We start from the raw sequence: 23,141 nt of genomic DNA on the forward strand, positions 1-23,141 counted from the left end.
ATTAAGCAAAACTTTTCATATATATAGGATCGATCTTGCATACAACAAAAAAATGGATAGTATATACAAATGAGTGCATATGGTATAGAAAGAAAAAATGTACCGAAGTTAAATGTTTGTAACTGCGTAATCTACATATTTATTGTAGTTTCAATTAATTAATACGATGGTACACGCAATTTCCTATACGTAATCATTAAGTTTCTTTGGACACTCAACAAAGGGGATAGCTAATGGTCATGTGAAGTTACTTTATTATTGCTTTAATCATGATATTTGACGATGGCGCTAGATTGGTTGACATATCTCTTATAAATGTTGGATTCTCAACAACTGAGTCAATGGGGTAGAAGAAGTAGAGCTTCACAAGTCTAGCTAGTTTTCATTTATTATAGTGGGGCAACCTTTTTAATTTAAGCTAATAGTACTTTAAAATTATAAATAATAAATTTAGTAATTTAAATTACATATATATGATTTAAAACTCATGCACTCATTCATATATATAATTAATAACCATGCGTACTGGAAGGTTCTTCCATGCCAGCCGACTAAATGGAAGGAAATGGCTAGCTAGTTTACAAACTCAGTTTGAACACTGGCACTGCAGTGGCGGAGCTCTTATCCAAACACCAAGTAGTCAAACTTCCGCTCAGATTACCATGATTAAGTATAGGAAGCCCTCCCCACGTAGAAGCAGACAAGCAATACGACAGAGATCTATTAGACACGATGGTGCTCGGATTGTACGAACCATTATTCATTAACAAACCCTACGAATCATTGCTCCAATATAATGGACGTCTACTCGGTGATCGAGATGCAATTGAGCAGTGGCAGCTAGCTTTTGCGCATGTCCCCCCGGCACGTCCACTATTCAGTACTGTTACGTGGCATCTTTAACCTCTGCCATCAGATCCTTCTCCACGCACTACGTACTTCTGTATATACTCATCCACCGCTTGCTGCCTTTGATTTCAACATTTCAGAGAGAACTGAGCTAGCTAGCAAGTAGCAGATGCGATCGAGAGAAGTGGGAAGTGAGAACAGGAGAGGTAGGAGAGATAATTAGGCGACCAAAATATCAGGGGAAGAGCATGGAGGCCGTTCCGGTGGGCGCCAAGTGCGAGCGGTGGAACCCGACAGCAGAGCAGGTGAAGGTGCTGACCAACTTGTTCCGATCGGGGTTGCGCACCCCCACCACCCACCAGATCCAAATGATCTCCGCCCACCTCGGTGCCTTCGGCAAGATCGAGAGCAAGAACGTCTTCTACTGGTTCCAAAACCACAAAGCCCGCGAGCGCCACAACAAGAAGCGCCGCCGCGGCCCCCCTGACGATGACGACGAAGACGGCACCGCCGCTGGGGATCACCGCAAGTCCAGAACCAGATGTTTCCGCGTAGGTATATATCTATTATAACTAGCTAGGTTCACGAGTACTGGATAAAAATTTATTTTTAATTACTAGCTATTATTATTATTATTATTATTATTATTATTATTAGCTTAATTAAGGCAATTAAGCGAATTCGTTGATAATCAAATGACAGGGTGCAGCAAGGGGAAGCAGGAAGTGTACTGGCAGCGGAAGGAGATCAGAGGAGAGACGGAGACACTGGAGTTATTTCCGTTGAAGTCATCCATCTCCGAGGAGGCCGACAAGGTGATCACCGTGAGAGGCGAGCTCTGCGGACGACGAGCATTATACTTGGATGCAGCTGGAAGAGATCTTCCGCCGTTGGATTTGCGATTGAGCTAAAATTACGTCGAGTAAATTTAACCTAGTTTAGATCCCTCATTCCGCTTCATATTTCTCCGTGTTGAATCCTACTTGAAAGATCCATAGCTAGCTAGCTAGCTAGCTAGCTTGCTTCATGCAGTGTGTTTTAAATTTCTGTAGATTTGTTTGTTGTTCTTTTAATTTCCTACTGATATTTGAGTGCGAGTCACTGTGGTAGCACATGATCAGTCGGACTGTAGGACAACGTACCAGTTTGGTTGACTGCATGCATTTGGTAGCTCGATCTTTGGTTATGTTTCCTTGGGAAGTCTGAAATTGCGTCTGCTAATTAGATAGTTTATTACTCTCGGTTTGTCAACGGCTTCCTTCGCTCCAAGTGATGGCAGATATATAAAAGCAGAATGCAGCAGTCTTCCAAATGCATATATAAAAAAAAATATGGAATCGTCACATCAACGACTCCCCTAAAGTTGGTCCTATGAATATAAAGGGAGATAAATACAGGTACACAAGTAGAAAGTGCATAGCGGAGACGTTAACCCCAGACAATGACACTCCGGGGATCGACCCCTGGACCTTTCAGTCACAGAACCATGCACTCCAAATGCATATATAGTTTTAATTTGTTATTCTTGAAATAATTGCTGTCTTTTGTGGCTTCAGACCTCGTATATATAGATCCAGTACATTTTTTTTTTTGCCATTTAACATGATTAACAAATTAAGCTGATTTCTAAATGATTTTTTAACATGATTTTTGTGCAAAAACAACCTTAAAAATGCATAATATATAATCTTTGAAAATGGGAAAATAATTTAAAAAATTGAAATAATATCTTGTATTTTTATTAAAAATGAGATATGAGGCGAAAGTAAAATTTTAAATAGTGCATAAACAAAATTAATTAAAATAAAAATAAATCATATAAAATAAATAAAATTTTATAAATTAAGAGTTTTACCAAAACATGTTATTCTAAATAGTAAAATGAATCAATAAGTTACATATTTTTACCTTCTAATTCACAATCTAACGTCAAAAGTAAATGGGCCAGTAAATGGGCCGTCGTCAGGTTAACCTGCCCTTTCGTCTTCTTCTTCGGCGGTGGTCGCCGCCCGTGTCTTTTCTTCAGCGATTCCTAGGCCAGCGGAGATCAGATAGACGCTTTTGTTTAGCGAAGCCATGGGAAAAGCTTCCAAGGACAAGCGGGTATTCATATCTCTTTTGTCTCTTCATTTTCTTTTTTTCTGGTTGTTTGGCTGATTTCTCCGCGTCCTTGTACGCCGTCTATGTGTTGCAGGATATTTATTACCGGAAAGCGAAAGAGGAGGGGTGGCGTGCGCGGAGTGCTTTCAAGCTTCTCCAAATCGATGAGGAATTCAACATCTTCGAAGGTAACTGAAAATCATCTCCTTTTACCTTATGCTTCAAATAGCTACGTGTCAGGTTCTATTCATGAACTTTGTTGCTTCGTTTGCTTAAGAATTTATGATTCTGGTTGTTGATTTAGACTTTGTGGAATGCAATCTAAGTTCCTCTTTGCTAGAGACTGCATGCCACGAAATTGTAGAGTGAAGACACACACACACACACACATTAGTTAAGGCCTGTGCCGTTGCACGTGAAGCTTGGGCATGGTGGTATCATGTCAAAAGACAAAAAAAAACGATGGCCACTTCTATTGATTCGTTATTATGTTATCATGTTTGTTGAATTCTCAAGCAAACATGCAACCATATGTGCACTCCATAATATTGAATCATCCTATGTTCCTGCTTATGAAATCAACTTTGGCTTGTTATTAAAAATTAAAATCCTAATTTTTACTATCTTATGAATGACTTTATATGGGAATTCTACTAGACAATGTCATTAATTTGTTATAAGTTTCCATATCATGTGATTCGGTAGTAAGGTGGGGCCTGCTCGGCAGGAGGTCAAAGTGGCCAACATCCGGGGTAGGCGTCCGATCGGGCGAGCTACCTTCCCGATCAGCAGGAAGAGTAGCCGGTCCGACACTTCGATAGCTCGGTCTAACGCCGAGCTTCCGACGCTCATAAGGCAAAGTAGGAAGAGACGAAGGCCGAGCGGCCATCCCGCTCGGCTAAGCAATGGACGCGGCTTCGACCCGGCAGGCATGACTCCCTCGCTCGACAGGGTGGAGCCGAACAATAGCTCATTGGCCGAGCGGATGCTCGGCCCTGCCGTTGCATCACCTGAACAGCAGACTGGCCGAGCGGCTCTCCCGCTCGGCCCAATAGCAGACAAAGGGAGCAGTTGACAATATCTTCCTAGGGACCAGTGTCATCGACAGTCGGCATGATCAACGGCATGGTCAGGCAGAGGATCGTACGGTGGAAGCTTCCACTATCACATCAGGGATATGCTTGGTCTGTTCAGGTATGGCATCAGATACGTTTTTTTGACACAACATTTCCAGGTATGCTTTGGGAAACGGGCGCGCCTCGAGAAGCGTGCATGCGCATCCTGGGAGCTCTATATAAGAAGCCCTAAAGCTTCATCAGAGGTATGTTTGTGACTACTGTTGCTACAGTTTGGCTGCTCCTTTACTTCACTCGCTTGCCGCTGGTAATTGACTTGAGCGTCGGAGGGTTATCGCCGGGGAACCCCTCTTTGACTCGGCGCTAACGACTCTGTGGTTGCAGGCTCAAATCGTCGGAGGTCCGCATCGCCTTCAGGCTACATCCAGTCAACGCTCAATTCGTCGGAGGTCCACGTCATCATCAGTCGACGCCCAGTCAACGTGAACGCCACCTCCCCAGCGTCCGTCGACTCATTCTTGGACAGGATCAAATTTGACGCCGTCTGTGGGAACACACTTGAATCCGAGCTGAAGAGATGGAAGAAGCTGGACATCAGCACACGGTGACACTCTCTCAGGAAGAACTCGACACGCTCATCCAGGCGAAAGCAGCCAAGATAGTAGAACAGCAACAGAAGGCGTTAGCCGATCGGCTAGCGCAACAAGCAACATCGTCGTCTGGAGGCCGACCGACGCAGAAAGTTCGATCGGAGCAGCTTTCTATTTGGGGTCAAAACAAGGGACCGACTGGCACTCAAGTAGAAGAGCTACCCGCCCCGATACCATTTCATCGCGCTCTTTTTTTTTCCAAGATTGCGCAAGCCAATCGATACTGGTCTTCATCAGACGAAGCTCTCGTGCGGGACGCGAGAAAAGGCAAAGTGTCCCAAGCTGAATCATCCCCCGAGCGGATTAACCGCCAATTCGCCGAGGCGATTCTGCAAGGCACTACGCTCCATTGTCAATCGGAGAGTATAATGGAACAACCGACCCGGACGATCATCTGGGTAAGTTCGACAACGCCGCCACTCTTCATCAATACACAGATGGAGTCAAGTGCCGAGTCTTCCTCACTACATTATCCGGCTCGGCACAACGTTGGTTTCGGAGATTGCCAGACGGGTCGATTCAGAGCTTCAAGGGCTTCCGAACGGCCTTCCTCCACCACTTCGCCAGTAGCAGGCGCTATCAGAAGGCTAGCGTTAGTCTGTTCTCTATGAAGCAAGGGCCGAGAGAGACTCTGCGGGCCTACATTCAACGCTTCAACCAAGCAGCCATGGACATCCCCGCGGTCTCGTTTGAAACCATGATGCATGCCTTCGCCCAAGGGCTCGTTGACGGGGACTTCTTCCGCTCGCTCATCAGAAAGCCACCTCGCGACTACGACCATATGCTGAAGAAGGCCAGCGAATATATCAACATAGAGGAAGCTCAGGCGGCCCGAAGGAAAGAAGCACCGTCAGAACCTTCGGTGCACACCGAGCGGAGGCCGCCGATGAGCCATCAACCACCAAGGGGGCCGCGGGCAGAGGGAGCACGACCGCACCACGAATCGAGGCCACACGCCGTTTAGCACGTGGCTTCCGAGCGACCTAGACAAAAGGGAAAGGTATGAACTCCAATGTTCTGTTACTTTCACCAATCAGCAAACCACAATACCCGTGATTGTCGCGAATATATCCCGGTAGCTCACCCAACTCCCAGAGGCTACCGATGCCGATCTCCTTCGCCCGATCGGCAACATGGGCGTCAAGGCGCCGAACGACGAGAGGAGGTTAGACGATCACCCGAGCGGCAACATCGCCAGCAACTAAGGAATAGCGACTGATCCTGTCCGAACGCTGAATCGATGGACGCTGGGCACGTAGCGCTCTCCCAACCGATGACGTGGCTCTCTGACTGACCGTATGGAGCTCCGGCGAACCTGTAAAGAAGTCGAGCCGGGAAGGGGTTTCCGGCGACGACCCTCCGACGCTCAAGTCAGATTATGTGATCCGGTGGTAAAGTGGGGTCTGCCCGGCAGGAGGTCAAAGTGGTCAACATCCAGGGTAGGCATCCGATCGGGCGAGCTACCTTCCCGATCAGCAAGAAGAGTAGCCGGTCCGACACTTCGACAGCTCGGTCTAATGCCGAGCTTCCGACGCTCATAAGGCAAAGCAGGAAGAGACGAAGGCCGAGCGACCATCCCGCTCGGCTAAGCAATGGACGCGGCTTCGACCCGGCAGGCATGGCTCCCTCGCTCGACAGGGTGGAGCCGAACAACATCTCATTGGTCGAGCTGATGCTCGGCTCTGCCGTCGCATCACTTGAACGACAGACTGGCCGAGCGGCTCTCCCGCTCGGCCCAATAGCAGACAAAGGGAGCAGTTGACAATATCTTCCTAGGGACCAGTGTCATCGACAGTCGGCATGATCAACGGCATGGTCAGGTAGAGGATCGTACGATGGAAGCTTCCACTGTCATATCAGAGATATGCTTGGTTTGTTCAGGTATGGCGTCAGACATACTTTTCTGACACGACCTTTCCAGGTATGCTTTGGGAAGCGGGCATGCCTCGAGAAGCATGTGTGCGCCTCCTGGGAGCTCTATATAAGAAGTCCCAAAGCTTCATCGGAGGTATGTTTTTTATTACTGTTGCTACAGTTACGCTGCTCCTTTACTTCACTCGCTTGTCGCCGGTAATTGACTTGAGCGTCGGGGGGCCATCCCGGGGAAGCCCTCCCTGACTAGGCGCTAACGACTCTGTGGTTGCAGGCTCAGATCGTCGGAGGTCCGCATCGCCTTTAGGCTACATCCGGTCAACGCTCAGTTCGTCGGAGGTTCACGTCATCATCAGTCGACGCCCACCCAGTCAACGTGAACGCCACCTCCCCAGCGTCCGTCGACTCATTCTCGGACAGGATCATCATGTTTTTAGGATTCTTCCTATAATCATACTTCTTGGTTAGTTTCATTCCTTCTATAGGAGAGAACTAGCAAACATTGCTTTCATGAAGCTAAAAAGTGAAATTTCCATCTCATCTTTGAATGATTTATTTTTTTGGTCAATAATTATGAAGTTGCTTACATAGTTGATAGTTGCATTTGTCAATCTACTTAATCTAACCATTTAGTGAAAAATGCATTGGATTCTCTTCTCAAGTAGATATGAACTGGAAGATTAGAGTGGTAAGCAAAATGAAGAGAGAGGCCAAGAGAAGACAGTTATGCATTGACAATAGGAAAATAAAATTTCGTTGTACCTACTGCAGCAATTGCTACTGTTACGGGTTGTAAGACTGATCCTTGAATGCAATCATTTTCAAACATAAAGTTCATGATACTTTTTATGTTCATCTGAACTTTTAGCAAATATTTAGATGTTAATTTGACATAACAATCAGAAAATCAACTCAGGACAAACTTTTTTTTCCAATAAAATTATTTTTATTGTTTTTATTTTGGAAAATATAAAACGTATAATGTTCAACACATTTCAATGTGGCAGGAGTAAAACGTGTAGTTGATCTCTGTGCAGCTCCTGGTAGCTGGAGTCAGGTATGATATACCTCTTAATGATCTTTTTTTCTTTGGGGAAATTATGCTAATTGAATCAATTCATTTTTTATGCCTTTAATTATGTTGGTGTTGCATAATGGAATGTGTATAAGCATGTTTCTCCACTTATTCAAATTTCCTAATGTTGAGCTATTATCTTTCTAGCTGGACACAGATTGCTATATTTATCCTCTTCCTTAAATCTGTTCCTTGACATCTTTCCTGTATGCTATTAGAATTTGACCACTTGCATTTCGATAACATGGTATGATGATTCACCTGAGATAAAACATGAGTCTCCTGCCTTTTTCTAACTTATGAATCAGGCACTAAAATGCGGTTTTAAAATAAAATTTTCTGTCTATTCTCTGCTTAGTCCAACTTACCTATTTGAGTTATGCAGCCACCTATTGATTATAAAATTTTCTTTTTCTATAGCCCTTAAGATAATAATGGCGAAAGAAACTATGAACACAATTAGTGTATATGCGCCACAAGTAGGATTAGATGAAGTTACCATATCAAGATTTTGGGAGGACTTAGATGAAATTTTACGAAATATTATAAAATATTCCACCAAATGAAATGATTTTAATAGGAGGTGATCTAAATGGGCATGTCGGAGTGAAAAATGAGGAATATGAGAGAGTACATGGGAGTTATGGGTTTGGAACGAGGAATAAGAAAGGGAAAACTATATTAGATTTTGCGATAGCATATGACCTTATATTAGCTAATACGTTTTTTTAAGAAAAGAGAAGAACACTTAGTCACATTCAAAAGTGAATAATAAATCGCAAATTGACTTTCTTATGGTTAGGAAGAATAATAGAAAGATTTGTAAAGGTTGCAAAGTCATCCCTGGAGAAAGCTTAACTACCCAACATAGGGTGGTAGTGTTGGATATACGCCTCAAACACAGTATCAATAGAAAGAAAATATATACAATTCCTAGAATTAAGTTGTGGAAGTTAAAGGATGGGAAGCAAAATATATTTAAGAAGAAGGTAGAAGTACAAGCATTAGGTGAAATATACGATGACTCTAATACAACATGGGATAAGATGGTATCAAAGTTGAAAATAGTAGTTAAAAGTGTACTCGGTGAGTCAAAGGGACATGCACCACTAAGTAAAGAATCTTGGTGGTGGAATGAGAAAGTACAAGAGAAAGCGAAAGAAAAACGAATAGCTTATAAAGAATTATATATTTGTAAGAATGAGGAAAACTTAAAAAAATATTCAATAGCAAGAAAGAAGTTAAAAAAGTAGTGAGTGAAGCAAAAAATGAAACTTTTGAACGGTTATATCAAAAAATGGATACAAAAAAGGGGAAAGAGACATTTATAGAATAGCTAAAGTGAGAGAAAGGAAAACAAGAGATCTTAGCCAAATAAAATGTATTAAAGATGAATGCAATAGGATATTAGTAAACGATGGAGAAATAAAAGAGCGGTGGAAGAGGTATTTTCATCAACTTTTTAATGAAGGTTTAGGTGACCAACTTAACTTAGGTAATTTAATTAGGTCAAATGGGCATAGAAATTTTAATTTTTATCGTAAAATTCAAACTTCAGAAGTAAAACAAACTTTAAATGAGATGCACAGTGGAAAAGCCGTTGGACCAGATGATATTCCGATAGAGGTATAGAAGTGCTTAGGGAAACAAGGTATTAAATGACTTACAAAATTATTTATCATGATATTGAAAACGAAAAAAATGTCTGATCAATAGAGGATAAGTACTCTAGTTCCCTTATATAAGAACAAGGGAGACGTACAAAATTGTGTAAACTATAGGGGTATTAAACTAATGAGTCATACTATGAAACTTAGGGAAAAAGTAATAGAAAAAAAGATTAAGGAATGAGACAACAGTGACAGAAAATCAATTTGGGTTCATGCCTGGAAGGTCGACAATAGAAGCTATACATTTTTTTAGACAATTAATTGAAAAATATCGGGAGCAAAACATATATGGAGAATTATGATAGAGTCCCAAGAGAAATTATATGGAGAATTTTAGAAAAGAGAGGTGTTAGCGTAACATATATTGAACTAATTAAGGATATGTATGAGGATGTAACGATCAGAGTAAAGACTTCAGGCGGAGTAACTGAAGCGTTTCCAATAAAGATAGGGTTACATCAAGGATCAGCTCTAAGTCCCTATCTTTTTACACTAATTATGGACGAACTCCGCACATTCAAGACACAGTACCGTGGTGCATGTTGTTTGCAGATGATATTATTTTGGTAGATGAGACACGTGAAGGAGTAAATGCTAAACTAGAATTTTGGAGGGAAACATTAGAAGGGAAAGGTTTTAAGCTTAGTAGATTAAAGACAGAATATATGGAATTTAAGTTTAGCAATATTAGGAATAATGAAACAATTGTTAAGATAGGAGAGGACGAGTTGCTCGGAACCGAGAGATTTAAATATTTAGGATCATTTTTATAAAATGATGGAGGGATTGAGAGAGATGTCTTACATAGAATACAAGCAAGATGGGTGAAATGGAGGGGAGTGGCGAGTGTTTTATGTGATCGTAAAGTACCTCTTAAACTTAAAGGTAAGTTCTATAAAACCGTTGTATACCTGCTATGTTATATGGAGCTGAATGTTGGGCTATGACTCGAGCACATGAGCAGAAGATGAGAGTTGCAGAGATGAGAATGTTAAGGTGGATGTGTGGACATACGAAGATGGACAAAATAAGAAATGAGAGCATTAGAGAGAAAGTCGGAGTTGCATCTATTGAGGAAAAACTCACGTTTAAGATGGTACGGACATGTACTTAGATGACCAATAAATGTTCCAGTTAGGCGATGTGAAACTATGATAAACATGCATATCAAACGAGGAAGAGGAAGACCAAAAAAGACTTGGTTAGCAACAATAAAACAAGATAAAATTTATTTAAATATAGATGATGATGATATAATAGGAGATAGAGCTCAATGGCGTAAAAGGATTCATACAGCCGACCCCACCTAGTGGGAAAAGGCTTGGTTGTTGTTGTTGTTGTTGTTGTTAGGTTCATAAAAAAGTAGTTTTTATACTTGTCTCCCTAAGGTAATCTCAGTGTAACAGTGTCTTGAGTAGTCAATGGAGTGTTTTTTCTTGTTCTTGTTGTATCGGTAGTTATACTTTTAAATTTATAGCCGATTATAGTTATTATTTAATTCTTCTGTGTTAACATGTCCTCAAATCCCTAAGTCACTGTCCTTAATTTTGTCAAGCTATTTCTTGACTCGCTCCCCAGCCACAACCCTTCTTCACTTAGGTTAAGTTGTTGTGATTATATTATGCTTTTGAAGTTTCTTAGTCTTCTCTAGATTTGCTGATTGGGTATATGCATTCCCATTGTTAGATTTCAATTTTCATATAGAATGAAATATTTTATTCTATTTTAAATAATTTACTGAATACTCATACAAAATTTTAATTTTCTTGACTAAAATATTTTAACAGTATGGTGCTATCATTATAGTTTAGATATTCTTTAGTTTCAAGAGGATCCATTATTATTGTGTAGCATGGATGATGAATGCAATTTTGGGTGTAATATAAACTGATTTCAGTGGCAGTTTGGTATAGACCTAATAATGTTAATTTTTGTATTGATGATCCATAGCAACCTTGTTCATGACCTGGTTTGAAAAAAAATGATTTTTAGAACAACACTATCATGTAGGGATTATTCCAAGTGTAGGTAACAGTTAACTTGACAAATCGTAAGATGAGTCTACAAATCTTTTTGTAATTTGAATGAATTGAGTTCATCAGAACAATTTTTAATATGACATTTTCAGTAAAATGGGGATTCCCTTAACTCCTTTATGAGACACAGAGGAAATGGTGAGAGTTGGTCAGGCTGATCCTGATTTGCTAACTTATTAATCCTTTTCTTAGCAATCTTAGGTACATTTAAAATCTTGTTTAATGCCAACATTTTAGTAGCTAGTTGGAACAAAATGGTTTGTGTTTATCTTTGTATATGAGGTGGTGCATGTAGACATCGACCAAAAGGGAAGGGATAAAGAGGCAGAATTGGAAGAGAAAAATGAGAAAGAATGAAAGGCAGAAAGCAGAAGAAGCAAAATAAAATGAAGTAGAGGAAGGATGAAGATGAGGCAGTTATATACCTAGTGTTTTCAATGTTTACTATAGAGGGATGCTTGACTAACATTCTTGCCCAAATGAATTTCATGTTATGACTTCCTCATGCCCCTCCTCTGAGATTCCTACCTTGTGCCTCCCTTCGATTTGAAACTTCTATGTCCACTTGGCTCCCTGATTGATTCGATTCAGTCCCTGCTCTTATCAGATGGATCAGAATGAAGTTTCAACTTTCAATGAATGATGTTAGATTATTCTGTACAATTGTGCTTGTAAGGATTAATTACATTTTTTTTCTCAACTGCTGCTTTCTATTGAGAATTCATATTACAAGCAACATGCATTGAAAAAGCACTATTTAATAAATATGCATCTTTAATTTATTAATCTTAGCACTCTTAGTTTATAGAAATATTTCTATTGAGAATTCATATTACAAGCAACATGCATTGAAAAGCACTGTTTAATAATTATATTTAATTTATTAATCTTAGCACTCTTAGTTTTGTTTATGGTGGAATAGTTTGCCTCTGAGAATGAAAGTCTGGTTCTGGCAATGTACTAGCAGACCTAGGAAGTTAAAACCATGCATATTCTTTAAAAAAAAGGAAACTGAAAATTTGTTCAGAAGCCAATAAAATCTAATTCCACATGAATCCATGAAGTTTTAGAAGAAGAAACCCTTAGTCTCTTAGTCTTGTACAATCATTTTTGAGGATTTGTAAATGATGCATACATACAAATATGTGCTTAATTAGCACTAGTCTATATCCAGGGAATGACCTTTGCCGTGTTTGTTAGTCATTCAATTGCCACTGTGAGACCAAATATCTTTTTCACCCCCAAACCTCTGCCTTTATCTCCTTATATTCCAACTGTGGAGGAAAGTATATTCTTAAGATGCTCAGTTTGTCTTTGATTTTGGTTCAAATAATATATCTTGTTGTGGGTGAAAGTGTTTGTTTTGTAGACACATAATTTGTTATCAACAAATTATCTGAAATAGACAATTTTTTCAAGCATTAACAATGATTTTCTATTAGAAGAACATTATAATGTGTGATTCCCTTCTTGGACCCTGTGAATCATTGGTCAATGATATGATCTTATTTAATTTATCTGTAGGTCTTGAGTCGCAAATTGTATGTTCCAGCAAAGTTGTCATCAGCTTCTAGGTAAGATTTGTCTATTTACTGCTAGTAGATGTTTGAGTTAATCATTTGTAAATAACCTAGAATGTCTATTATAGTTAGATATTTCTGATAGAATCCTATTGTAGTTACATTATGCTGTGCAATTTCCTTATGACCTAAACTTACACATTGAATTTTCCTGTTCCTTCAATATTAACGTTTTTTTTATAAATTTATATAGTGGTGAGCCTCCAAGCCTTGTTGAATTTATCAAGGCAACACAGATTCTTGTCAAATAGTCTCGTCTTTCTTAATGCAGGATAAAATCAAGTTCGTTGAATGTATACTGAGTTCCCTGACCTTGCATGTGGCTCATTTGCAGAGTTTCTGTCATTGAATTTGTGCATCTATTTTAGCTTTAGTTTGTAATAGAAGAATGTAAGTTTAGGTGGAATTCCAAAAGGCTGTTTTTGGATATACATATACCAATTTAGGTGAGGGAGCATGATTCATATAAACTGGCTACGACTAAATCTCCATGTATCGACATTTTATTGTAGGGATGCTGATCTTCCACTTATTGTTGCAATCGATTTGCAGCCTATGGCTCCTATTGAGGGTGTTATTCAAGTGCAGGGTGATATCACTAATGCTCGAACTGCAGAAGTGGTAACATTATTTTGTACTTGACATTTATTACTATTTAACAGTTGGATTGTTTCTTGATACTTCATTCTTCTGTAACTTTACCATGCCATGTATTTGCAGTGAAAGTGGAAATAAACTGTCATGTATTGTTATTTCTTGAAATGTTGCAAACTTTTCTTTAACTTCTTTTGAATAAATTTTAATCTACCAACGTCCATGTTATTTGGGCTTTTTGAGTAAACTTGATAACAAGTATTGGAAATTTCTAGTTTCTATTCACACACTTTATCTAGTGAAGGAGGATATTTATTTTATTGTTTGAGTAAAAAACTTGAAACTGGGAGCAACTAATTAACTTGTAATTATCATCATTAAGCTGTTTTTGTTCCAAATATTTGGATTGGTTACATGGATTTTATCCCTCCATCATTATGGCAATGAACTTGTAATGATATTGGGAAATTTTTTAATTGACTATTTTCCATGTTATATATATCAAAATAATGAAAAACTCAATAATGTGTGTGTGTATATACACACACACACACACACACACACACACACATTATTGAGTTTTTCATTATTTTGATAGCTTTCTATTTGTTTTTGTTTTTTGCATTCATTTTTCAATCTTCATATAGGCATAAGCCTTATTCTATTTTCTTTTATTCATTCTAGGATATTGGCCAGACATTTTATGATATAAAGTCTTCTCTTAAGGCAATTTTCATTCAGTTCCCTGATGGGGTCGTATATGAACCATCTGCCTATTTAACTAACTAGAATGAACCTGCCAGGTAATCCGACATTTCGATGGGTGCAAAGCCGATTTAGTTGTCTGTGATGGTGCTCCAGATGGTAAGAATGCTCTATACATTCTCATTGTAATTTTATTTGAACCTCAATCTTTAGTATCTTTATTCTTTTGGTTGACCTCTGAATTTATTGCAGTTACTGGCCTACATGATATGGATGAATTTGTTCAGTCTCAACTTATATTGGCAGTAAGTACAAATATGTCCAATATTTTCATTATTCTGAGCCTACTTATTATTCCTAAATAAGAGTCATGATAACAATACATCAGAGTATTCATGAAAAAAAGAAGTTGAAACTTCCATTTGTTCAATACTTTGAATGCCTTTGTCTACATCTGCTTTACACTTATAATCGCAGACAAAAACTTTATAATCCTGGTTCAGATCATATTTTTTATTCTAATCCCTGAGTTAGTATGTGTAAACCATGAAATGTTGTGAAGCCTTTGAAGTTTAAATTTTGGTCATGGTTGCACAACTTCCAGTTACGTTTCAGTTTTATCAAGCTGACTCTTGATTCGTACTATTATCTTTTCTGAACTTTCTTGAGTTAATAAATTTACTTTGAAGATTATTGGTTGTTTGTTTTTATCATGCTATGGTAATCTATTATTGATTTTCTTTGTTGTAGGCTCTAACAATTGTTACTCACGTGCTTCGAGTAGGTGGAAAGTTCATTGCAAAAATATTCCGGGGTAAAGATACAAGCCTTCTGTACTGCCAAGTAAAATGATCCTTATATTGGTTCACGCTTACTCAAATTTCTTGTTTGCTTTCAGTGTTTGCTTACTATCGTGTTTTTTCTCCCTTTGCAGCTGAAACTATTTTTTTCCCAGGTTACATTTGCAAAGCCCAAAAGTAGTCGTAACTCAAGCATAGGTAAGATTGCTTATCATTTAGAGTTACCTTTTTGCTGCTAAAATACAAGTTGGTGTTATTTAGGGCAGATTCTATCAATGAAGCTACATGTTTATATTATTTTATATGTTGGTTTTCATGTGAAAATAAATTCCAACCAAATTGAAAGTAAATGCCTATTGTTCTTTCTGTTATAAAACATACCTAAATTCTTATTTCTATTTCATCCCCTTAATGCATACTGATGTGATGCCATGGAGATATGGCCATGACAAAACGTAGGATATTTTGCAGTCAGTACAATAGATTCTTTTTTCTCGAGTTGGTACAATCTTGAGCTGGACCTGGTTTAATAATATGTTTAAAGTGGAAAGTACTTTTCTTGTAAAGCTGAATTAGTACATCAAAATTGATGATGATGAATAATAAAATACACTATATTGCTTCATATGGAATTAAGATTTTTTTAATAATAGAAAATTTTGAAAATACTTTTGCAATTTTTTTATACCATAAGAGGTTCCCAACTATATTTATGTCGCAGAGGCATTTGCTGTTTGTGAGAATTATTCACCTCCTCAAGGTTTTAATGAGAGAGATTTATATCACCTTCTGGAAAAAGTTGGCACTCCCTCTGGCGTTGATGATTTAGGTCAGCTGCTCACCTTAGAACTTTCTGCATGATTCACCTTTATTTCCTTCGCACCTGTTAAACATGCATGTCTATTGCAATCTAGTTGTCGCTGATCTATATTTCTTTTATACAATCAGCTGCATGGATATCTCATGCTATTAGTTTCACAGTGCCCTGTAATGAAATAAAACCTAGAGGATAATTCAAGGACAGAATACACACACTGACACACATATATGGAATTAATACATATATATGTGGAATATCCTGCAACTCATCATATGATTAGATGATCTGTTCCAAGTCTTTATTAACTTGATTTTCCATATCAATCTTCTGATGACATTTCCATCCCCTTAAAGTTCATTACTCATGAGTCATGACCCAAATGTAAATCTGCTTCCCTTCACTATATTAGATGCACAACACCATTGACTGTTGATGTGATGAGGAATCTGCGGCTAAACTTCTGATTCCATTGGATATCAGCTTCAGTTTCCTTGCATTTGTGCTAAAACAATCAGTTCTTTTCATCACAGATGTGATCGCCATATTTAGTAGTTATATCTGGTTGAGATCTCATCAAACTAAGGGTTTGTTTAATTTGTGAGAAATGCAAGAGCAACTAGAGGTATCTTCCACTAACACCAACTTGCCACCTCATGTAGTTTTTTTAATCAACATTTACTCTGTAAAGCTTAATAATATGAATTTGTTTCCACACAAAGATCCTACTATCCTTCACTCTTCTTATTCTAACTTCACTCCATTTGCTACCATGGGCAGTTAAGAAAACACGATGGACCATTAAGCTCAGAACTAAACGATACATAAAGATTTTCTTGTGTTACACAGTGATTAGGATCACATTCTATAGAGGGCACTTATAATATTTGATGTGAAGGGCACCTTCATTGTAGCATGATCAAGCGGACACTGACATGTAATCCCACAATTCATAACCAGATCATGTGGCTGTGGAGGCCTCCATAGCAAATTCTATGAAAGACTTGTGTGGTAGAATGTGTTTCATGATTATGAGACAGCTGATATTTTATATTGCCCTTGCAGCTGAATGACTTGCATCGTCTATTTTGAGCTTGTTTACCTATTTCTTCTCTTGAAATCCCAGAATGGAAATCATGCTAAATCAAACAATCCAAGTGAAATTCCATATCTTGCATTTTTCAATTAAAAATCATGGATAACGTTATTCGCTCTTGACAGATTGCCGAAGTGGGTGGTTAGAGGGACCAAACAAGATTTACATTCCATTTTTAGCATGTGGAGACCTCAATGGCTATGATTCAGATCGTTCCTACCCACTCCCAAGTTCTTCAGAGGGTCGCTTATACAAGAGTTTGGATCCCGTGCAGCCTCCCATTGCTCCACCCTATAAAACAGCACTAGAACTGAAGAAAGCTTCGAGTCACGGGATTGTCGACATTGAAAAGCTATCTTTGAATTCAGATTTGTAAAACACTGAATAATTTAAGTAGATTCGGTTATATCTATTATAGTTTCCTCAATTTGAGAGATTTCAAATGAATGCTACAATCATATCTGCGAATGAGGCCTGAATGACAGCTAAGTTATGACACTAAAATGTGGGTTGGATCTACAATTATAGCACATTGTACCAATGCGATGTGTGCAGGTCCAAAATCAGTGTACAGTGTAGTTCTCATGCAACACATGAGCTATTGCAATTATTATTCTGATTTTTAAAAACTTTTTAGCAGGTGGAAAATATCTTTTCCCACTTTCCACGTGCAAAGATACAAGGGCAATACTGAAGAACCAAGAAAACCAACTAGTGAATCTCATGAACAACTGTTCACAGGAGAGGGTACTAGTATCTCATATAAAGCTAACACAAATTGCAGGTTCAGCTTCCTCTAGCTCGACCTCTTGGATGACGAGTTGAGGAACTTGATGCAGTCTTCAATGGCCTCCGACAGGTGAGTATCTCCTGGCGCAGCAAATCTCTGTGGAGTCATGGTCGAAGAAGAGACTTTGGCTGTTGGCTGCCACATCCTGCTTCTGCTTCTCGAGATGGGCTTCTGATTAGTCCTCGACGCCCTGACGTCGAGAAGGCGAAGGACTCTCGCCCACGAGCAACGAGCATTCTTGAGCAGCCGAGAGGAGATGCCCCTGCCTCCTCGTTTCCTCCCTGTTGAATCTTCTTCGCAATGCCCACTAGATGTTTGATGAAATACGTGCTTCTCTATATCATTGGAGCTGCGGAAGTCCATGCTGTCATCGCACTCGAGAAGATAGTGTAAACATTTATGGCGAGACATTCTCAGGCAGCCAAGAAAACAGAGGTCAAAGAGAATGGCTGGCTTTGGACTAGCGGAACACCAACCGGGATGGTATATGCTTGGCGTCACGCTTTGGCCGATGGTTGAAGAATCTTATCACCCTTGGTGCAAGATAAAGGTTCGTCAAGGCTTGCGAGAGGAGAAAGCGACTTCATGCTAGATGACAGTTTGAGCCCGTCACGCTGCTTTGTTTCTTTTGAGGTGCGCTCTCTTGGAACTTCTCCTCATTCTCTTTGTTCTGTTATACTTTGCCCTACTCTTTCTTCTCGCGTGATCTTTCTATGGAGTGCTTTGGGTCCATGACGACCATTTTGCCTACCTTTCTTTTCCTGTTTTTTCTCCTGGATGCGGTATTTGAGTTTGTCATGAAAGTTAACTGGATCGATGAGTGCTAATGGTCGACTAGCATGGCATCTTTGGGCTTGTGTCGTATCTTGGTGCAATCTGTTTGAGAATAATTTACTGTTTGTTTGATATGGCCCTGGTTTCAAAGTGACGTATCGGCGACCAGCGGGAGCAAATATGTGGTGGGAGTGAGCAAGTGTCCAAAAATTAAAAGCAAAGGTTTTGTAGCTCATAATTTATCTGTTCATTTACTTTTTGGCTAAATACTTAACTCTAAATTTGAACTTCCAAATTTTCAAAATCATATATGGCAATGATATCCATGTTTTGTGACAGACAAATTAGACATATTGTTGAGTATTTTTATCTATAAGAGTTATGTGATACTAACATTCAAACTATAATTTTTTACATAAGGGTATTCATAATCCACTCTTATTGTAATATTCATCACCTCATTAAAAAATATGGGGTCCACTGCTACATACTCATTATAACAACATATCTCTTTTGCTTATATTTCTTTTAACATTAACACTCATTATTTATGAGTTCATAGTCTATTCAATTATCTTAAAATTATATCATATTAAATAAATATATTTTAAATATATTTTAAAATATAAAAATTATTATTATTATTTTTAATAATAATCTTATTTTAAAAAAATAATACTATTTTTAAAAATAATATTAAAATTTATAATTTTTAAATAAATAAAATTTTAAAAAAAACACACACACACATGGGGTGGGCTAGGGGCTAGCCCACCCAAGCCTAGCCCACCCCATATTTACTTGAATGCATTCAATACCTTTTAACACCTTCAAATGAAGGGGTGCTATAACACCCTTTCATACTGGTGTTACCACTAAGGAGGTGTTATAACATCCTATTAATCCATTGTGGATGTGCTAAGAAATCATCTATATTTGTCCAAATAATTGGATGGGTTGAGAAATATAATAGATTAAGGATTTAATAGGAATGTGTTTCTTAGTTTGATTTATTATAATAATAATAATCACCATAAGACCAAAATAGATAATTAAGATTTGTTTCATAAGAGTTCATTTGTTTTTTTTTTAGATTCCTTGAATTTGCTTCAGGGAATCTGAAAAAAAAAAAATACTAATAACAATTAAGAGAATAACAGGTGAATTTGCTTCAATTGGAACCGTTTCACGGTAGACCTAGTTGAACATCTCGGTCCAACCCATTTTTACGTCCTTTTGGAACCAGAAAGAAATTTGTGTTAGGCTATTGGGCTATCCTATAACCATTGAATTAGGTCTGATGAGACATATATTAGAGTTAAGAATAGATCTGATCTCGTTAGTTGATAATCAGAAGACCTCTTACACTCGTCCTATCTAATTAACCCTCAGAATGAGACAACTATTGTGTCACGAAGCTGATTTAAAAGAAACAATTTTCTCGTTTACTGATCTTGCTAGGTTCAGATAAATTCATGGCAAAATATCCAAATTACTGATTGATAGTTAACATCTAAAGGCGACGTTCGAGTATTTTGTTAATAATCTTTTCCTAATTTAAATGTTATTCACTTTTTTAACTATTGCTATATCATAAATATGTTAATTAATAAATAATGATAGTCACTAAATTTAATATATTGATAGTATCATATGATTGGCATTCAAAAATAGTGGACAATAGGTGGCAATATATGCTTAAGCCATTCGAACGAAAATCCCTATAAAACTCGACGTGTTTGCTCTACACTGGTCCTTGTTTCGGATGGTCTCCATCCATTTAATGGTTCCATCACCATGTTATTCTGTTGAAGTTTGGAATCTTGCTGTAAACGCATGACATGACGTTTTACGAAGTTACTAGAATTGATTTATTTGCTTCAGAAAAAAGAAGATTAACACGTTAAATATTATATTATGTATTTTTTAAATATATATATATAAACTAGCACATCACAGTTAGAATTGCGTAGAACTGAATCCTTCTTTTGCTCAACTGGCAGACAAAAACTAGTAACATAAGGCCAAAAGCAGTCAATGAAGATGACTTGTCTGGAATTGAAGATGCATACTAACATTTAGAATTAACCCTGGTCTGTTGCATTCTCACAGTCAAAGGATTTGCAGCATCTTACATTACAAAACTGCAAGCTCATGTTCGAAAGGTTCCAATAAGAACAATGGTGGCAATTGTGGAAACAAACAGTAAGCATCAAGATGATGTTGGAAAAGCAATAGGCTTACTCTTTGGTCACCTGTCCCTTTGTGGAATGGCCATCACAGCCAACAATTGCTGGTAGGAGTTTAAATATCCAACTTTTTTGGGACGATAGTGATGCCCGCATTATACCAAAGCATTGAAGCAAATGACTGGTTCACAATCCATGCAAAGCCACAAGCCCGATAAATAATGTTTCCTCTCTAATTTGCTTGGTCGAGTGTATAATTTAGTTTAAAGTCCAACTAACAGATATATTTTGCCACTACTGGGTTATCTTCTTTAACTTATGGTTGAGTAATTTAGTTTTTCTAACTCAAAAGCCAAAAAATAGTTATATTTTCCATCCACTTCATTATCATAAAAATACTAACAAAGCTTTAAGCATATACAATTCTATCAATCAATACCGCGAGATATATAATTCGAAATGCAACAAAACTTTCTAGTAGAACTGACACTGGATGCAGCAATTGGAAAGCTTAGATGCATTTTCTCAGCCATCTTTGCATCATATTGATCTCAAGCATTCATGTGGGTTTGAAAAATCCACTCACTGCATCGAAAATCCAACGGGAAACGTCTCTTTGGATGCCATGCTGGACAGTATCTCATCCATGAGCTGTGGATTTTGAGATCGTAGTTTCATATAAGATGGATTTATTCCTAACTGATTTTGCACAAACTGATTCTCACGCAATGATGGATTGAAGCCATTTGCTACTTCGCCGAGCTGATCTGCATCGACGATAACAGAGAGCTGGCACGGCAATGTGGGTGGCATGCCCAAGCTTGACTGTGAGGTAATAGTAGATGGTTGAGTTGATGGCGAAGGAGGCCTATTGTTATTGGGCAAATCGACAGTAGTAATGTCATGTATGCTGGATCTTCTCTTGTCTTTGCTGCCCGTGTTGAGCCTGATGAAGTACTTTTGTGCATGGCTTGCTACTTGAGTAGGAGTCCTGGTGATCACAAAATTTCGGGATATGTTTCTCCAATCTCCTTTGCCATACTTCTTAAGGCCGAGCAAAAACAACCTGAGAATTTTCACACAGAGTTCCCATGTCAGCCGAGATTATGTTCTGTTACTCGCAAGAACAACCTAAAGAAAGCTAGACAACTCGAAACAGATAAAAAGACAAGATCATGGAATTAGACTCTGTATGTAGTTGAAGAAGAAGAAGATGGGCATGACAAACAAGGAAGGGACTGAGCTTACTTGTGCTCATCTTCAGTCCAAGGGACTCCTTTTTTCCTCTCATGATCTGATCCCCTGATACACGATCGCTTGCCGGAGTTGCAGAACGAGTTATTCCATTCTTCAGAATCGTAACTGCTCTCCCAGTCGAGGGTAAAAGATGAAGCGCCGTAGTACTCGGGGCACGGGATCCGCCCGGCCTCGATATCGCTCACGTCGTCGACCAATTCACCGTAATGGTTCATCACATCTGCCACAGTCTTCCCCGGGATTAAAGACGCCACCTTCTCCCACCGGTCGGGGCTGTCGGCATCGACCTCCGCTAGGGCATCCTCGAACCGCTTGTTTTCGTGCGGCGTCCAACACGCGCTGCGGCGACCGCCGTTGCTCTCCCGGCCGGCGAACCAATTAGAGGAGTACGATTGCGGGCCCGTCTCCTTCTGCGGAAGCACATCCGCGCAATATCTTGTCATCATCCGGAGCTCCGCTGCCGAAACCCTTGGCCCCCCGACCACAAAATATGAACTTGACCACGATTTTTGAGAGCAAAAACTAACCAAGAGGCTTCTCAATTCACAAGAACTCGATCAGAAACTGGAGATAAGAACATATAAAAAAAAAAAAAAATCGACACTCGGAAGCAGCACGCCTACCTGCCGAGAAAGGGACAACGACAGGAGAAGTGTGAGCGAGGAGATGACGCAAACAAAGAGGCGGAGGCAAAGATGCAACCTTTCCTTCTCCCTTGGCTTTCCTTCCCCCCTCGGAGAACTTTACTAGTATAAAGCAGTCAGAAAGTGGTAGATCTATGAATCCAGAAGTTCCAATCTTTCCACCCTCCCTTTTTTCCTCCTGGATTCTGTATTCTAATCCAAGTTTCCTGCCTTCAGAGATCTGAGGGAAAAGAGCACAAACGGAGGTGAACCTGCTACGACTGGCTCTGGAAGCTTAAAATTTGTGGCCTCCCAATCGACTAAAGTGGAAAATTCTCCCCTTTGTTCCTTCATAAAGACAGACCAGAGACCATTGCTAGACCTCAAAGCTTATACTTCCGATCATTCTCATTAACTCTTGCATTGGTTTATTTTTGTATCAGAAGCCTACAATGACAAACCATACAATGATATGATAGCAAGCTAACCTACTCGTTCTTGTTGTTTATTCAGTCACCCAACCACTGTTTTCTCACTCAGAGAGGAGAAACAATTTCCCCCTTCTGGTCCTGAGGCAATGAGTACTAG

At 39.0% G+C, this 23,141-nt stretch overlaps 4 protein-coding genes across 10 annotated transcripts; 2 read left to right on the top strand and 2 right to left on the bottom strand.

Annotated features, from left to right (window-relative positions):
- The first annotated feature begins 506 nt into the window (after positions 1-506).
- Positions 507-1,900, top strand: LOC122003504 (WUSCHEL-related homeobox 9-like). Its single transcript, XM_042558612.1, has 2 exons — positions 507-1,404; positions 1,552-1,900. The coding sequence occupies exons 1-2, from the start codon at positions 1,098-1,100 to the stop codon at positions 1,758-1,760; spliced, it is 516 nt and encodes a 171-aa protein (XP_042414546.1). The 5' UTR covers positions 507-1,097; the 3' UTR covers positions 1,761-1,900.
- An 895-nt stretch (positions 1,901-2,795) lies between these two features.
- LOC122005080 (putative tRNA (cytidine(32)/guanosine(34)-2'-O)-methyltransferase) lies at positions 2,796-17,347 on the top strand. 7 transcript variants are annotated; one of them, XM_042559993.1, is made up of 13 exons: positions 2,846-2,952; positions 3,044-3,137; positions 3,655-6,683; positions 6,822-7,010; positions 7,555-7,604; positions 12,853-12,902; positions 13,421-13,529; positions 14,306-14,366; positions 14,460-14,512; positions 14,958-15,050; positions 15,142-15,205; positions 15,729-15,836; positions 17,046-17,347. In XM_042559993.1, the coding sequence occupies exons 3-13, from the start codon at positions 6,599-6,601 to the stop codon at positions 17,294-17,296; spliced, it is 1,113 nt and encodes a 370-aa protein (XP_042415927.1). In that variant the 5' UTR covers positions 2,846-2,952; positions 3,044-3,137; positions 3,655-6,598; the 3' UTR covers positions 17,297-17,347. The 7 variants fall into 7 exon arrangements, with proteins under 7 accessions (XP_042415926.1, XP_042415929.1, XP_042415930.1 ...); XM_042559992.1 differs by lacking the exon at positions 3,655-6,683 and having other exon boundaries at positions 2,796-2,952; XM_042559995.1 differs by lacking the exon at positions 3,655-6,683 and having other exon boundaries at positions 2,796-2,952; positions 14,992-15,021.
- A 53-nt stretch (positions 17,348-17,400) lies between these two features.
- LOC122005081 (josephin-like protein) lies at positions 17,401-18,161 on the bottom strand. The gene has a single exon (XM_042559999.1). The coding sequence runs from the start codon at positions 18,119-18,121 to the stop codon at positions 17,717-17,719; it is 405 nt and encodes a 134-aa protein (XP_042415933.1). The 5' UTR covers positions 18,122-18,161; the 3' UTR covers positions 17,401-17,716.
- Positions 18,162-21,031: 2,870 nt separating this feature from the next.
- On the bottom strand, positions 21,032-23,141 carry LOC122005083 (transcription factor DIVARICATA-like). The gene is made up of 3 exons (XM_042560000.1): positions 22,554-23,141; positions 21,922-22,464; positions 21,032-21,739 (listed from the first exon to the last, which is right to left on the bottom strand). The coding sequence occupies exons 2-3, from the start codon at positions 22,374-22,376 to the stop codon at positions 21,256-21,258; spliced, it is 939 nt and encodes a 312-aa protein (XP_042415934.1). The 5' UTR covers positions 22,377-22,464; positions 22,554-23,141; the 3' UTR covers positions 21,032-21,255.

The sequence above is a fragment of the Zingiber officinale genome, chromosome 7B (assembly GCF_018446385.1).
Source record: "Zingiber officinale cultivar Zhangliang chromosome 7B, Zo_v1.1, whole genome shotgun sequence".
In the NCBI taxonomy this organism is placed as follows: Eukaryota; Viridiplantae; Streptophyta; class Magnoliopsida; order Zingiberales; family Zingiberaceae; genus Zingiber; species Zingiber officinale.

Excerpts from the sequence above, each read along its gene's own strand:
- LOC122005080 (XM_042559992.1), top strand. The coding sequence starts at position 2,926 with ATGGGAAAAGCTTCCAAGGACAAGCGG. Across the intron at positions 12,903-13,420 it reads AAGTTGTCATCAGCTTCTAG|GGATGCTGATCTTCCACTTA; the intron begins GTAAGATTTGTC and ends ATTTTATTGTAG. Across the intron at positions 14,513-14,957 it reads AGTCTCAACTTATATTGGCA|GCTCTAACAATTGTTACTCA; the intron begins GTAAGTACAAAT and ends TCTTTGTTGTAG.
- LOC122003504 (XM_042558612.1), top strand. The coding sequence starts at position 1,098 with ATGGAGGCCGTTCCGGTGGGCGCCAAGTGCGAGCGGTGGAACCCGACA. Across the intron at positions 1,405-1,551 it reads AACCAGATGTTTCCGCGTAG|GGTGCAGCAAGGGGAAGCAG; the intron begins GTATATATCTAT and ends ATCAAATGACAG.
- LOC122005081 (XM_042559999.1), bottom strand. The coding sequence starts at position 18,121 with ATGTCTCGCCATAAATGTTTACACTATCTTCTCGAGTGCGATGACAGC.
- LOC122005083 (XM_042560000.1), bottom strand. The coding sequence starts at position 22,376 with ATGATGACAAGATATTGCGCGGATGTGCTTCCGCAGAAGGAGACGGGC. Across the intron at positions 21,740-21,921 it reads TGGACTGAAGATGAGCACAA|GTTGTTTTTGCTCGGCCTTA; the intron begins GTAAGCTCAGTC and ends GAAAATTCTCAG.